Source organism: Bemisia tabaci, chromosome 1 (genome assembly GCF_918797505.1).
Source record: "Bemisia tabaci chromosome 1, PGI_BMITA_v3".
Taxonomy (NCBI): domain Eukaryota; kingdom Metazoa; phylum Arthropoda; class Insecta; order Hemiptera; family Aleyrodidae; genus Bemisia; species Bemisia tabaci.
Genome location: NC_092793.1, coordinates 30,541,858 through 30,558,076, shown reverse-complemented (window position 1 = coordinate 30,558,076; position 16,219 = coordinate 30,541,858). Strand labels below are relative to the sequence as shown.

At 37.7% G+C, this 16,219-nt stretch overlaps 1 protein-coding gene across 2 annotated transcripts in view; it reads right to left on the bottom strand.

Moving 5' to 3' along the window:
- Window positions 1-16,219, bottom strand: part of Pde9 (phosphodiesterase 9) — a 238,454-nt gene that overhangs the window by 6,769 nt on the left and 215,466 nt on the right. For both annotated transcript variants that reach the window (XM_072299564.1, XM_019057583.2), the window contains 8 exons: window positions 13,456-13,693; window positions 11,560-11,682; window positions 9,962-10,231; window positions 7,472-7,561; window positions 3,846-4,007; window positions 3,212-3,394; window positions 2,153-2,316; window positions 1,148-1,315 (listed from right to left, as the gene is read on the bottom strand). In XM_072299564.1, coding sequence (XP_072155665.1) covers window positions 1,148-1,315; window positions 2,153-2,316; window positions 3,212-3,394; window positions 3,846-4,007; window positions 7,472-7,561; window positions 9,962-10,231; window positions 11,560-11,682; window positions 13,456-13,693 — 1,398 coding nt within the window. The remainder of the gene's footprint in view (window positions 1-1,147; window positions 1,316-2,152; window positions 2,317-3,211; window positions 3,395-3,845; window positions 4,008-7,471; window positions 7,562-9,961; window positions 10,232-11,559; window positions 11,683-13,455; window positions 13,694-16,219) is intronic.

Here is a 16,219-nt window from a genome sequence, read left to right as displayed (position 1 = left end):
ATTTTTAAATAATAAGGTCTCCATGCGTCGAGCAACTCGAGTTCGTTGGCACGCCTACTTTTCTGCAGCTGCGTTAAAGTCTCTGAAGTGATTCCAGGCCTTTTGCCGTTTCGGCGATCCCTCGTATGGTTCAGTATGAGCAAATTTTTGAATAATAATGTCTCCATACTATGCAACTCGTGTTTGTCGGTGCGTGCCTACTTTTATGCGGCTGCGTTAAAGTCTCAGCAGTAATTTCCCAGTTTTCTCTCCGGAGAAAGAAGTTTTCTCTCCCTACAGAGCAATTGATAGATGTTAATAGACGATTTTCGCACATTTTCAAGAGAAGACGCTTGTTTTAGGTATTAGAGTTGATACTTTACGTTGTTCTGTATGGACAGTTGGACACCATACCATCTACTAAGCTGGAACAGCTTTTTAAGTGGCAAAATTGCCCCCAAAAAAGGAATCGTAAATACTTCTGCGGAGAAAAACTGTGCTAGTCACGTAAAATTACGAAATAAATTTTGTCCGTGGACAAAATTTCAGATATTTAACGGTACTCATTTGTGCTTTGCCTGTAACTTCGATTGGCGAAAAACGCGATTTGCCCTAAAATATTGATTCTCTGTTTCTTTGCACTGACGCACAGTGGATCGAGTCAATTAGAGAGGTCGGACATGAAATTTTTGATTAAAACTGCAAATTTTTATGTTCATTCCGTCACATTTTAAATTTCAAGGGATGCCTCTAGAAAATAATTTCACGGGGAAACGAATGGACCCACTTTCAGAACCTCAAGGTTTTCTATAAACAGGATTTATAAGCGTTCAAAGTTTCCAAATTTCGTCCGACCTCTCTTAATGACTCGATCCACTCAATGGCGCTCAGTGATTCACTATTGTGGCAGTTGCTATGAAAATTTATATTATTACCATGAAAGTGCAAGTATTTCTATTTGACCTACTCAAGGTAATAACAATATATGGACATATGTGCATTGAGCAATGAGCCCTGAGACCCATAAGAATATATGCATAACAGGGTTCACGCTATAATGCACATAGTTCCGTTTGGCAGAAATACGTTCATATGTGACATATGCACACAATTAATTTAGAGACTGATATACATTGACAATCTTAAGATGAGGAGGAAAAGAACATACCGATTTTCGTCAATACTGTATTGTTCACTAGAAGACCAACTCTTTTTTTCCCCACTGTCACTGCTGTGTACGGATCCGGTGTAAAAATGGGCCAAGTCCGAATCACCAGACAAGTGAGCTTTTTCCCTGCTACCTTTCCGACTTCCTGGTTGGCTCTTTTTCCCTGAACTGAAAAGAATGTCTATGTTATATATTTATTCCCAACACTAATTTTAAGAAATACACTGACATTGACACAGGTTCGCGATCATACGATCATAGCCAAGGTGACGTCACGACTCTGCAATTCAGAATTACGCAGAATGTTCTCAGTATGGGGGAAAATTCTCATTTAATTGAGGTACAATTACCCTCTTGCAGTAGTGCACTTTTGCGCAACACTAGCTGCGTACACTCAGAGGGTAGCTGAAGACACGGTGTGAATGATGCTGAACCTATCACCAGTACATCGCAGCACAGTTTTTTGGATTCCTGATACATTTACGGAAAGGTCTTTAAAACCAAACCGGCATTAGACACGTGGATGCGGTATCGATGGTCAGCGAGCCAGCACGTCATCTGGTGGGCAATTATCCAATTATTGAGCAACGCACAAAGCAGAAACGCACAACAATTAAAATATTGTTAGGTATACTTTTATTAATTTTTTTTTGTTTTTTCGTGTGAATCTACTACTGGCAGAGCACCATGGCAAGTTTTTCGTGCTCCTCTGAAAAATTTCCCTCGATTTGCCGAGGTCCCTTTTCCCCCGCTGCCGTATTAATATGGGAAGAACGCCGTAAGGAAAGCTGAGAACGATATTCCTTGCAATTGTTAGACGCTTTAGATTAAATTACAGATAAAATTCTTTGACGCATTAGTAGAAGATTATTCACAAGTTTTCCTAAAAAATTCGTACTTCATCGAGAAGATGTAGCCGCGTTAAAAGGCATTCTTTCTCGGCACGGCGCGGCGGCATAGGCGTTTACAAATGTCAATTTTTTTTAAAGCTGAGAGGGTACTTACCAAGGATTATCCGTCGCAATTTTAAAAGTTGATGTTTGCTCAGAAACCGTGACTTCATTGACAGCTGCATCATCTTCACTCCTACTTATGTTGCAGTTGTCATCTTGCTCATAACCTATAGAATCTTGACTACTAGCACGAGATGATGATCCCTCTTCCGATTGCTAGAGGATAACAAATGAAAACGAATGCATTCAATCCTTGGTTAGTTGATAAGAGATATGCCATACCATAAGCAAAAAATCATTACATTATTACTATATATTTATCGCCTTCTCGTGTTTTTCTTCAAGCTCGCGATCGGGGTTTCATGAAAATTTGTACTTTCGAAAAAGATCAACCACAGACTGTTAATCATAGCCGGATTTATACATAGACCGTCGAGGACGCAGCTTAAGGAGGGAAAATATACTAAGAGAAAAACGAAGTTAGGGCTTCCACGTAAACGATGTGTCACCCTTTCGGCGGCCTGACAACATGGCGATTCAATTCAGAAGAATTAAGTGCGAGATGATGACTCAGATACACCGATAACACATACAGGCGATGAAAGAGTCTGAAAATCTGCATGTAAAAATGGGTAGGGTACGTAATTTACGAACGGTTTGACACCCTCCCCCTCCCCGGTGAAAAGTCGCAATTATTTAAATCCGGCCATGGAAATACAGGTTCTTTCTATCGATGGATCCAATTTAGCGGCAATGTTGAATCTCCGTATAAAAATGCGCGTGAAAGAGTATTCATCTTCTTTTCTATCTGAGATTTTGAAGAAATTGCACGTAAAAATTTGAAAGGTTAAGCTCAGGAAGTGGTGAAACAATATCGATATTCTTTTTGATACGATTTTGTGAGAGTACAAGCTGATTATTTTTGATATGATCACATAAAACAATTACAAAATTTGGCAAGCACCGAAATTCTTTTGTAATTTGTGTTATGCCATTTTTTCACTTAGTTTTTGAGATTTTAGTTGATTTCTGATAACTATTTGTGGAACTTTTTATTGCTAATACATATATATATAATAATAAATGTAATGCATTTAAAAGTCTTTGGTACCTGAGATTTATGTAAGGTGTTGTTCGTTGGTACAAAAGGAGTAATTTTGATAGGAGAGTTTGGACCTGAGCTAGCCGTGGAGTGAGGAGCACTTATGACGCTCGTTCGTTTTGTTCGCTGTTCATTTCGGAGGCACTCTTGGTAGAAAGCCAGTGCCTCTTTCACCGGGTTCACAATCATATCCTATAAAATCAAAAAACAGGTCAAAACGCTGGTCATTTACACACTTATTATACCTTCAGTTTTTTTTGTTTTTTTTTTTGAGGGGAGGGAGGAAAAAGAAAGGGAGAAGATTGTCCTTGCTCATAATACTTCAATTTTAAAACTTTGAAGAGTAAGTAAAAAATCCGTATAAGCGGTGACACCATAGCATATGAACTTCAAAGGACCATTAAAAATTGTTGAAAAACATAAATCAGGAAAACAGTTTTTGAAATTGCTGATCGTCCTTTAAGACATGTAAAATTTACATAGAAAAAAGTTATGAGTCTGGACGAGTCAGAAAAAATTTTGTCAGTCAAAATTTTGTTAAAAGGTATCTCAAAATCATTCACTTGGAGAAATATGGAGAGAGGTAGAAAATGTGTTAATTGGGTTTCCTTAAAATCATAGATAATCATACTCATATAAATACCTTCAACTCAGGGAAGAGTTTTTCGAGTGCTTCGAACAAAGGGAGTAAAACAATTCCAATAAAATTGCACTGAGAGGAACTTTTAGATATTTTGGCCCTGTCCATAAATGGTGTGACAGGGAGGCCCTGGTCTTTTTCAAGATCACTTTGATTGTAAAATTCCTGCGCAAATAATAAAAGAAAAAAATACGAAATTAGTGTTTCGGAGGAATTCTGAATAAAAATACAGATTAGATAAATTGAGCCCAATCACAAGCCACGACAGAAGTCCTTCCATAAAATGAGCTCTGGGGGTGCATTTAGCTCACTGGAATTTTCTTGGATTTTTTTGATCGATGTTATACTGCAAAACACGAGTTCCAAGTTGCGTGTTTTGAGCTCCCATTTTAAGGCGCATTACCGAGAAAGCCAGGATGGCGTTCGAAAATATATCCGAGTTGCAGCCAACATTCTAATTGCACGTTGCACTATGGTCTGGGGGCGCCGAATTGTGGCCAAAAATCCGATTTTTGAAAGTACGAAAATCTGGCAATCGAGCATATAATCCTTATCTACATCCTTTAGTAGGTGTGAAATGACCCATCAAATCTTCTGTAATTGTTTTTACGATCAGATACATGGTGGCGAACTTCACATCCTCCGAGGTAAGTAAACAAACGTGAGAATTTAAAGTGCACGTCATCGTGTATTGCCTTGTGTCGCTTTGTGATAAGTTGGCGTAGATCCCCGATCAAATATGGAAAAGAAAGGTGAAAGTAAGTACTTTCTGATGGTTTAATCGTTTTTAGTATTAAGATTAATTTTATGACCACCATGAGACTCCAAAGTTTTGTCCTGATTTAGGCAAAAAATTGCCTTCATCTTAAGTTTTAGTTATCACTAACACGAGCTAACACGTTCTTATCAGTGCAAGAATGTAGCTCATATGTTCCTCTAACAGGATATCATCGGTTTTTTTGCCGCTTTTTGCCGCTTTTTGCCTCTGGGGCCTTTTTTGGTCATTTTAGTGAGGGACTTATACGATTTTCTGCGCAATCTGATTTCATTGCAGAAGGAGATAAGAGAGATGAGACAAGGTCAACGTTTGATATAGGGTGATTCATATGTATTTTTGGCTGCTGAATCCGAAAATGATATCAGTTTTTTTCCAGCACTTGCCAGATTTCCGGAAAATAAAGTTTTTTTGCAAAAAACCTCATTTTTAAGCAAAATAATATTTTCTCCGGAAAAACGACAAATGGTGGATAAAACTTGGGTATTTTTTTTTATTCTTCAGCCTGTATACATAATACAAATTTATTAACTCGGCCCGCTGTGGTGCGTAGTGGTTGGAGTGCTGGCTATAAGATCAAGAGGTTCCGAGTTCAATTCCATGGCTAGGCAACCCGAGAATGGTAATCCGCAAGGTTTTAGGGTCTGATCTGGGTCTGGGTCTGAAGGCCCCAGAGGCAAAAAGATGCAAAAAAACCTATGATATCCTGTTAGAGGAACATATGAGCTACATTCTTGCACTGATAAGAACGTGTTAGCTCGTGTTAGTGATAACTAAAACTTAAGGTGAAGGCAATTTTTTGCCTAAATTAGGACAAAACTTTGGAGTCTCATGGTGGTCATAAAATTAATCTTAATACTAAAAACGATTAAACCATCAAAAAGTACTTACTTTCACCTTTCTTTTCCATATTTGATCGGGGATCTACGCCAACAAAACGACACAAGGCAATACACGATAACGTGCACTTTAAATTCTCACGTTTCTTTACTTACCTCGGAGGATGTGAAGTTCGCCACCATATATCTGATCATAAAAACAATTACATAAGATTTGATAGGTCATTTCACACCTACTAAAGGATGTAGGTAAGGATTATATGCTCGATTGCCAGATTTTCGTACTTTCAAAAATCGGATTTTTGGCCACGATTCATTAGGCCTAGAATCTTTATAATAATTCTAACCATGAAAATCAGCGCAGAATGGTTGACAGCCTCCATTGAGTATAAGAATGTCAAAGCTATTTAGGTCTAAGTAGTATTGAGTATATCTAGAAAATTTTGCTAGCAGGGTTTGATGATCAAAGAGTAAATTATTTTTAAAAAATCGCTTGAAATGAAAATTTTTAGGGACAATTTTTGGTTCGGGGAGGGGGCGCCCTAAAGGGCTAATGCCATATGTCTTGCTAACACGAATATCACCATATTGAATGTGCAATTTTTTTAACTTACGCTCCAGTCAGGATCAATAGACCGAAAAACATAGTACTGACTTGATTCAATTTCAATCATTTCTTCTCCTCTTATTTTTCTGGATTAAATACGTATTTTTGGGGCTTCTGCCTTGATAACCTCTTGATCATTGAAAAATAGATTTCATATTATAGTGAGACAACCTTCAAAACATTAAACTGACATTCAATTTGGTATTCTAATCATATTTTGGCTTTTCTTCTAATTTTTTGGTTTCAAGGGCCTGCCGCCATCTTGGATTTAAGAATTTTGTAAAACTAAGGTCAAATTTGAATTCAGCGACCCAAAAAACATAAGTACACCAAATTTCATGATATTCTGATCATTTCCTGATTTATGGCCACAATTCGGCGCCCCCAGACCATAGTGCGTTGTCTCTGCCACAATTCGTAGTCTGAGCATCTTTTCTTCATTAATGCCCGACTTTATGAGTACAGTGCACAGACTATTAATCACAGCAGAGGTGACAAGTGATCGAGAATTTGTCGCCGTAGCAAGAGGGATATTTTCGGATGTTATCATTGTTTCCTTGTCTATGCGTATTTAATTTGGAGCTAAGAATACTCAACTTTGAAGTAGTTCTTTGTGAGTAAATATCGTTCAAACTAATCCAGGAAAACTCCTAGGAACTACCTGAGCACACTCTCTACTTTTTAAAAGTGTGGCAATCAAAAATTATACCGAACAAGCTCATTGGGTTCATACCTAATTCACCAAAGAGCACTGAACTCGTGGAACTTCAAAATTAGCATCCATTATCCATTTTGAGTTGAATGGTCTTAATTTTTCTTCTTCTTTTTTTGTTTTAATTAAGGTAACCTAGATTACAAAGGGGTATTCTCACTTTTGTCTTACGTGGAGAAGCGATCGACCCGTCCAAAAATGTACTATCTACGGAGTACATTCTGGGATCGCTGTACAGGAATCCATGGAGCTGAAAATTCTATTTTCTGATTTTCCACGTGGATTGAAACATTAGAGAGATTGCTGAGGTGAAACTTTCGAAAACCTCGCTTCTAATGTAATCTCATGAAACTTTGAAAATCTGAAGATCAGAGCCCCAAAATGTTTAAATCAATAAAACCTGAAAGAAGTCTTTAATTCAAGAGAGCTCAGACTGCCAAAAGCGGCATTGCCAATTCAAGTAAAAATTCGTAATTTCGAACGATCAGGATTGAGGATCAGGGACCATTTTCGGCGATGCGAGTACTCACGCTTTTTACCCTCATTTTAATCTTTAATTTTCCTTTTCAATCTAAATACCGTAAATCAATGATTAGTTAAAACGGAGAGATTTATCCATTCAGGTGTAGAGGTAAGTACTATAGTATATTTTTAAGAATTTTAGTAAGAGTTGCTGGGAAATATAAAGGTACACACCTGTAATAATTTATCAAGCCAGGGGTCTGCAACTTCCATTGGACGTGCTTCGTTTGATATATCTGCTACTTTAATTAGCACCATTTCTAGCTGTTGATGCAAACAATTGAAAAAAAAATCAATTATACCAGGTGTTCTACGACTAAGTGAACAACTAGTGTAGAAAACAAGGCTATCAAGGGTAAAAAGACTACAACACACAAACAGGAAAATTATCTATCAACACAATGACGATTCTAGACCTCCATGCTTGGGGATGCCACATTTGTTCGACCTCAGATGGAGGAGATCGGAAGAGGGGGGGAGGAAACGTCCCCGGCGAGAGAAAAATTGTCGATATTTTTCCGTACCGACAATGTAAATTCAATGGGGGAAGTCACTTTTGATCTCGGCAACATGGATGCAATTCTAATCATTTAATAAAAAGTTAAAGCGCACAACGCACACTGTAATGAACGCGCAATGCGTGAAGTATTGGTACAGTCTTGTAGGCGCCAATAAAGGAAATTCTACGAAAAGTGTCCAATATTAGTAATGAACGTTTTAGTCGTAAAATAATGGATAAAAAATCTCATATCTCACCGTTACTGACATGATTGTCAGAATGCAATGTTCACAGCCTCATAACTTTTTTTGGCCGGATAAATTGTTCGAATGTTTTACTACCTTTCATGAAAAATACATGTAGTTGAATGAACAACGCATTTAATTTTTTTTTTTAAAAAAATGCGTTTTCCACCCGAAATATTTCGAAAAAGTGATATCATGAAGTTTCGACGTCACACGGTCACAGGTGTTTTTGTCCGTCAAAACGGTCGCGAGGGGCAGTCAATATCGCTGCAAAACGTTCCATTTCGTTCAGTGAAGTGTTCACATCAAAATATGATCGTACAGCAGTAATTGGTGGAATTTAGAATATCCTGAAATAATTTAAAACGCAAATTTACTCCATTGAACCGTTTTGTGTGTCACGACCGTTGCGCTGTTTATTTTTGTAACGTGTGATATTCTGAAAAATCTTTGTGTCCACTTTATCGTCCTTACTACCAACTGCACGCGCACCGATTTTAGAGATTGTGCTTCATTGCTGTTGAGTATACTCGCAAGTATTTGTTTAAATTTGTCAAGGCCGTCTCAGTTACGTCTGTCACACCGCATGGAATATTTTGTGTATAAAAAGAAGGGAGGAAAATGCCAGATAAAGAAAGGTACCTGCGTTGAATTTTCAAGCCTGATATTATACTTGACTAGGAAAACAAACCCTCGATCCAAATTAATGAAGTTGAAATTTTAGTTTTTTTGGAGGTCGAATTGGACAGTTTTCATAGAATTGCCCTTATGCGTTTCACGCCAACCAGCGACCGCACTGTTTTTGGTGCAATGCATGAGGTATTCCTGCGGTCTTGCAGGCGCTTATATGCCTTTCCGCGCCGACAGGTGACCGCACTGTGATTGGCGCAATGCGTGAAGTATTCCTGCAGTCTTGTAGGCGCTAATTGTGTTCGCGCCAACCAGCGACCAGCAGTCGTGGTCCGCCGCGCCGTCGCTTTGTGTTGTGGCGCTGCGTGAATGTTATACTTGATCAATTCAGCGAAATTAGAGTCCAAAATTGCAACTAGGGAATTTTAGAGAATAACTTACTCTTACTGACTTACTGAGTAATTTTAATCACTTCATTCTTCTAGAATGTTGGTCTACTCTTGATTCGATTGAATTAGACGAAAAATCGGGTGGGAGCTTACGCACAAAATTTGCGTACCTAGGAATACAGTGGAATTCTCTAAATTCTGGAAACGCGAATCTATTATTTCTGTCGTATTTCCAGACAATTTTTTACTACATGTACTTGTAGTCGAAATTTTAGTAATTTCTTCATACGTGTACTTGTAGTCGAAATTTTTATAATGTCTTAATACATGTACATGTACTCGAAATTTTAATAATGTTTTTATACATGTACTTGTGGTCGAAATTTTAATAATGTTTTTATACATGTACTTGTGGTCGAAATTTTAATAATTTTATACATGTACTGGTAGTCGAAATTTTAATCATTTCTTACATGTACTTGAAGTCGAAATTTTAATAAAAGAGAGAGAAAAAAAATTCCTGGCAGTTTGAGAAATTATTCGAAATGCTGATGAAATCTGAAAAAGCACTAGATTCTACCTATCCTTGATAAGTCTTCTTACATAGTAATGAGGGATAAAAAGAATAGTTTTTTGCCCTCTTGAAAAATCGTGTTTTCCGCGATATCTATCTAATCTATTTAAATTAGTAGTTATGCATGCACTTTATGCTACTTGGAGATCAAAATAAGTGCCTCGTATCAACCTACCAACGCAGAATTTGATATGAGGTGAAAGATTTGAAAAAACAAAGAGGTGGTAAAGAAGACGCATAAACTACGGGGATAAGGTTCGACCCCCTCCCCCTCCTTTGGTTTCAAGAGCTCTTTTAAAAATGTATAATTGTAGACATTCTCCTTACCAAATTAACGTGGTTTTTGTTTTCAAAATCGAATTGTTGTTCTTCCTGAGCCTCGACAAACTTCTGCAGGATTTCATTGTGCCGTGACATGTCAGTGGCCAGAATACACCGGATAATGCCCTCTCGCACTGTCCGGTATACTTCTTTTGTCATGGAGCTAAAAATATTGCAACTAGGTAGGTCTAAAATACGAAATGCCATTGAGCAGTGATGATTTTCTAGAGGTGATATATCATTATAGCGGATAGCAAGCTCGGTTTTAGCATTTATCTGAAACAAAAGTACAAAAAGTTCATCAGATTCTACCGACCGAAAGTATTTTTTACAAGAAAGTAAAATTTCATTTTACATATAAAAGTGCCATATGAAGCTGTTTAAAGGTTTGTATCAAAATCCAAAACACATTTCAAAGAAAACTGAAGAAACAGCTTAGGTGCACATTGCATTTCTTTCTGTTTGTAAAATATGAATTGTCAGAGCCGTAGAATGCTTCCTTAAAAGATGAAATTTTCGAAATTGAAAACGTACTCCAGTAACCAATTGAAAAGAGAATACCTATCACAAAGAGAGAGAGAAGACAAAAAAGAAAAATCAACGATATTGCTAAGCGTATCGACTTTGAAGACCGAGCAAGTAGAGATTACAAAATAATTAAGATCCAAATATTTATCACAAATATCTATACTTTATTTAGCATGTATACATATGTATATATTTTGCACCAATTATCTCAATCGTAATGTACAGCACCTGTACATTCTGTAATCTAGATAGGGCCGGTGTCGTACCAGCCTACCCATTATTGTAAAAGTAGTTCTTAGTTCCTAGTTATAAGAAATAGAGTTAATACCATGTAGTCCTCTATTCTTTCAATAAAGAAAAAAAAAAAAAACAAAAAAAAACAAAATAACATACAGGCAACTTTCAGATCATCGGTGAGCTTGAGCACATTTAATTTGCAAATGTTGGGTGCTTAATTTTTTTAATAGTAAATCGCGTGACACACCTACTTGCACTTCGACGGTGTAACTCTCAAACCGCGTGCCTCAATTTTTGGCGGTTTTGAGTTAGCTGTAAAAATGAAGTGTAGGAGACGTATTTTATCTGTCATCAAAATATTTTAGTAAAAAAAAAAATCTGGGTGTCACGAAACGAAAAACTTGAAACATGTCTTGAGTTAATTCCAGAAAAACGAGGCATTTACGAGTACACTACGCGCGTTCTCCTGAGGAAGAATCGCACATACTTCAGAAACAGTAAGAAAAGTGTGCAAGTACATCGACAGTCTCTTCAGCTGGAAATGAAAGAAAAAAAAAACACCGCTCAATTCTGTCTAAAAACTGCCAATTAAACCAGAATAAGTCCTTTTTTTCGTACGTACGTGTGTACGTGCCAACGTAACTTTTTCCTAATATGACAGAATAAAGTTTTTATCTTAATTTATTACATAGACTTCTTCCTTATTTATTTTTGAGTAAGACAGGCCACTCCGATGGACAAGAAATTTTGTGTAAGAATCGTGGGATCTGATAAATTATTTTAAGTTTGTTCAGTCAGGACCAAACAATTCAAGCCCCACAGTAAATAGGCGACCTTACCTGATACATGTTGTTATATCCTGGATGATCAAGGTCATGACAGATACAGGACGTAAGAAGGACTAGAATTTCAAGGTCGCCGATTTTATCTTTTAAATTGACTTTCATGCACATCGCATACATCTGAAACATGGAAACAATCAGAAAGTAGAAATTAAACGAACTTAAAAAAATGGCATTGCATCAGAATTATTTCAGAAGGGCCTATATTCCTTTGACTTTTACTGATATTTGCAAAGCTTTTAAAGATCGGAAAAAAAGAAGATCCGAAAAAAACCTGAGGACACTTTGCTTTCGATTATAAGACATTTTGTCAAGGATTTTTTGTCAGCGCAGCTGTTTTTTCCAGTGGTTTACGTCCACGCGTTTTTTCGGTAGGGGAGTTTTGGTCCACGTACCAATTGGATTACATTTTGCAATAAGGAACCACTATCTCTGGCTCCTCCATAAAAGCACCTTTCTGCTTAGGGAAACCAATGTCACATATTTTGTTTCTAAAATGAGCCAGAAAAAGTGGTTCCTTATTGCAAAATGTGGTCCAACTAATATTGAGACTCAAAATAAAATATTCTTGACGGCATACTCAGGAATTTTTCTGCCTAAATCGAGTCACTTTTATCTCTAATGCAATTTGAAAGTTATGCTAAACTTTATTAAATACGGATGCTAGGACTTGATTTGTTTTAGGACTACCGCTCTCTTTTTGTGCCGTAGCATCTTGATTTATTTTGCGGAGAACGTTGCGTATTCTTAAAGGATGCCCGTCATTATGCCGTCATATGTTGGGGCGCCTTCAATTTCGAATGATACTATGCAACACTTCTGTTGTGAAATAGTAGCTTGAGGTGCCATGCCACGGCACGGCGAGCGGGCGGCTAGCGCCAAACTTGAATTGGCGCCTACAAACCTAAGTAGATACTTCAAACATTGCGCAATGCGTGAAGTATCCCTTTAGGTTTGTAGGCGCCAGTGAGCCTCTCGCGCTGGCTGCACGCCGCTCCGCTCTGTTTGGCTCTAATATTTAAACTCGCAGAGTTAGCGTCTTTCAACTCATGCTTTTGAAATGCTTGCACACTCTGCATGGACTATTCTCATTTAAATTGATGAAAAAAGATATGTATTAAAGGAAAATATATTGTGTATTCTGTAAATATTAAGGTGATTCCGTGTCAAATTTAATGATTTTCAAAGCCCTCTAATTTTTTCTTTCATGCTAACTTGGTATTTTTCCGTAATTCTTTTTTGTTAAATGGCCAACCTAAACTTCAAAAGTGATGATTTAACTCTCTTGTCGAACCGTCACTCTAAGAATACTGACTAATGAATGTGATCGGTTTGAATCGATGTTGCCTATGGCTCCTGATGAAGTGTTCAACGGCATCTCAACTAAAAATTTCCTGTGGCATTTTCCAAGGTATTTTTGGTCCTGGTATATTGTATGGGATAACATCACCACAGTAAATTTCCCTCATGACAAATATCCCTCACAGAAAATTCCCTCGTGGTGTTCTGGTCACTGCGTAAAGTCCACCGCGATCTTATACTTCGGAATTTGATGAGCACAGAATGATTTCGTGAAGTGGCTAAAGAAATGAGAGGCTCAAATTCTGTAGAAAATATTCAACATTCTGTGATGGACCTAAACAGGTACATGAATGTGTATAACAGCTGCATGCTGATGCAGGGTGATGTAGCAAAAATGAAGCTGTAGGTAAGTATGCGGAGCACAAAGTATAAAAAACGGTTGTTTTTGCGAATTAGATTTGATCTGTTTGTGGTGAAAAAAATCTTCGTTGAAAAAAATTGGACACCTTTGTAAATCTATTTTTTTCTTTTTTACTGCCCTGAAAAACACGACATCCTAAATCCTAAATGAGTGGTTGCAAGCATACGTACCATTTGCGTAACACAAAAAGAATGCCTAAAATTGTGGAAGGGAACGTCATTGTAGTTTTTGTAGACCGTGAATAGGAATTCTCTAAGAGTGTTCAAATCGATGTTGTACTTTTTGGGTAGGTCGAAGTCGATGTACATGTACTGGAGAATGTGGAGGATCTCAGCGTCCTCGAAAGTGCTGCAGTCAAACGATGGAAGACGTAAAGCTTGCCGCACCTCCTCGCTCAGCGTGTTGTTGCTGTGGAAAATGAGAGCATATCCTCTAATCAACGAATTTGAAAAACGTTAGATCTGATCTTTTATACCCTCAGGAAAGCATTCTACATAAAAAAAGTTCCTGCCTTTAAGTATGAATTTATGACCACTTTACATTATTGCTAGAAAACAATTATTGCTAATTCTTGGTGCTAATGCATACAAAAGAATGCGGAAAGATTATGGGAATTTTCTCGTATCGATGACCAAATTGCGAAACGACGTATCTCATTAACAGTGTTTCCAAATTTTAGCGCTCATTTTATTCATTCGAATAATAACAAAATACGGAGGGAAAACAAATATGATTTTGACAAACTTAAAGGTGAGTGCGAATCTTTTTTAGATGTTGCACATCTCGCAAAATAGGTATAAAAAGGTATCGCAAAAAAAGGTATATTGCATTCTGCATTTTAGGAGGGGCTCACCATTCAAATTCCTCGTTAGGATCAATATTCAGAGTTGGATTACAATTTGCAATTAGGATCTATAAATTTCTGGCCCATCCGTAAAAACACTCATGTGCACGGGTGAAATAATGGTACGTGCTTTGTTTTCATACTGAGCCGAAAATTTTAGTGCCTATTTGCAAAATGTAGTACAGTTATGACACTGAATTTTACTCGAGGTTCACAGAAGTTGTCTATTTTATGGTGCTAGTTCCCTTAGACCTCCGTTAATCACGGTGTAGACCACACGGGGCCTCCTAAGGAAAGGAGCTGTTTAAGGAACGACTATGAACACGACCCTTAAACTGAAATGGCGGCGACAGGTGGGAGCTTATCGTTGAGTTTGGGTTGAAAGGTTGAGCACGGCGAGCCTTTCGAGTGGGCAGAACTCATCAACTTCAACTTCCTAGTATCCACCGTCCGCGTTCTGTCGAACTGGAGAGCATGCCCTAATCCCCGAGCGGATCATGGAATAGTATAACACGTCGATTCCCAGCAAATCCGCTTATTCCTCTCATATAAGTCGTTTTAAAATTCAGCAGACCTCGCGCATGATGTTTGTTTCGGGAAAAATCCTCCGTCGGGTTACCAGAGGCTCCGTGCTTCCAAAATAGACAGTAAAGCTGTCGATGGGGGATAAAACTATCGCACGGCGGGCCGATCATTGAAATTGATAGACAAAGCTTTAGACAAAGAAAACAAAAAGAGTCATGGAGGGATCCTATTGGTGGAAGCGGTTGATCGGAGTGTACAAAGGAGGTATGTAATAGACTAACTAACGGCAACCTACGAGAGACCCTTTTGTTAGTCCATTATTTGCCTCCTTTGATCTGTAGAACCACCGGTTTCAACCAATGGGATCGCTCTATACTCGCTATGATGTCTTCTTTGCCTATAGTTCTGCCTATTAATTTCAATAATCACCCCGCAGAGGAGCGAACCATTAGAGGAAGTCCCGCCATGGAAGTTTTGACTAATACTGCGCATTTTGAAATCATCATTATTAATATAATTTGATTGATTTCAAATCATTTTACATCTAGTACGACTTTTTCCATTGACTCGCTCCACTGTATGTGCCATGAAGCATCGTATAACCTTTAAATATTTCCGAATTTCCCCCGATTAAATATTTATTTTTGACGAAAACTGTGAGGATTATTTCTAGCGATATTCAGATGCTGCAGATTGGATTGCTAATTAAAACCTTCGTAATATTGAGAGAGGAATATTGACAGGTCTCTTTGAAAATTTCCACTTTATCAATGCAAATTTGCAGCGTTGGGAGGCTCATACGGCGAACCTTAACGACCTGTTCTTCACAAGCTTCGAGCGGCAATTTGTACACTTCTTTACACGGAAGAAAAGGGATTGCTGATTCAATAATTAAATTGTTAAAAATATGTCCGACATGTTACCAATGTACATTTTACAGTAGTGGAAAGCTAATTAAACTACAAGGGTGGTTAAATTAGCATTTTTCTACTGTAAAATCTACATTGCAACATGTAGGACACTTTTTTTAAACTGAAAAATTGTTAAATCAGCAATATAATTTTTTCCCGTGTACCAAAATATTCAGAACGAAGAGGAAGAAAACTGCGGTAAATTGCAGAACTAAATGTGAAGAGTTCTCTACGAGATTTCAAAATATGCGAGATTACACGTCTTGCAGCATTGACATGCTGCTTGGCCGTCCTACAGTATAATACTTTATGTCACCCCCTGTCTCGTGCTATAAATGTGGTTCTTTCAGGATTTTTAGTGCACTGCAAAAAAACATATTGTATCTAGAGTCCAGACTCTTAAAAACATCGACAAGAAAAAATACTCTTGGTTCAATCAGATTTACCTAAGCTTAAATCAAGAACCAAGCCTCTTAATTTGAGCGGACTCCCTTCTGATTTAAGCTTAAAACTGATTGAATCAAGAGTCCTTTTTCTTGTCAATGTTTTCAAGAGTCTGGACTCTAGATCCAATGTGTTTTTTTTCCAGTGTGGGAAAACGCAACTGAAATAATGGAGCGGACCTAAATCGAAAGCGTCCACTCGAGAGAAACG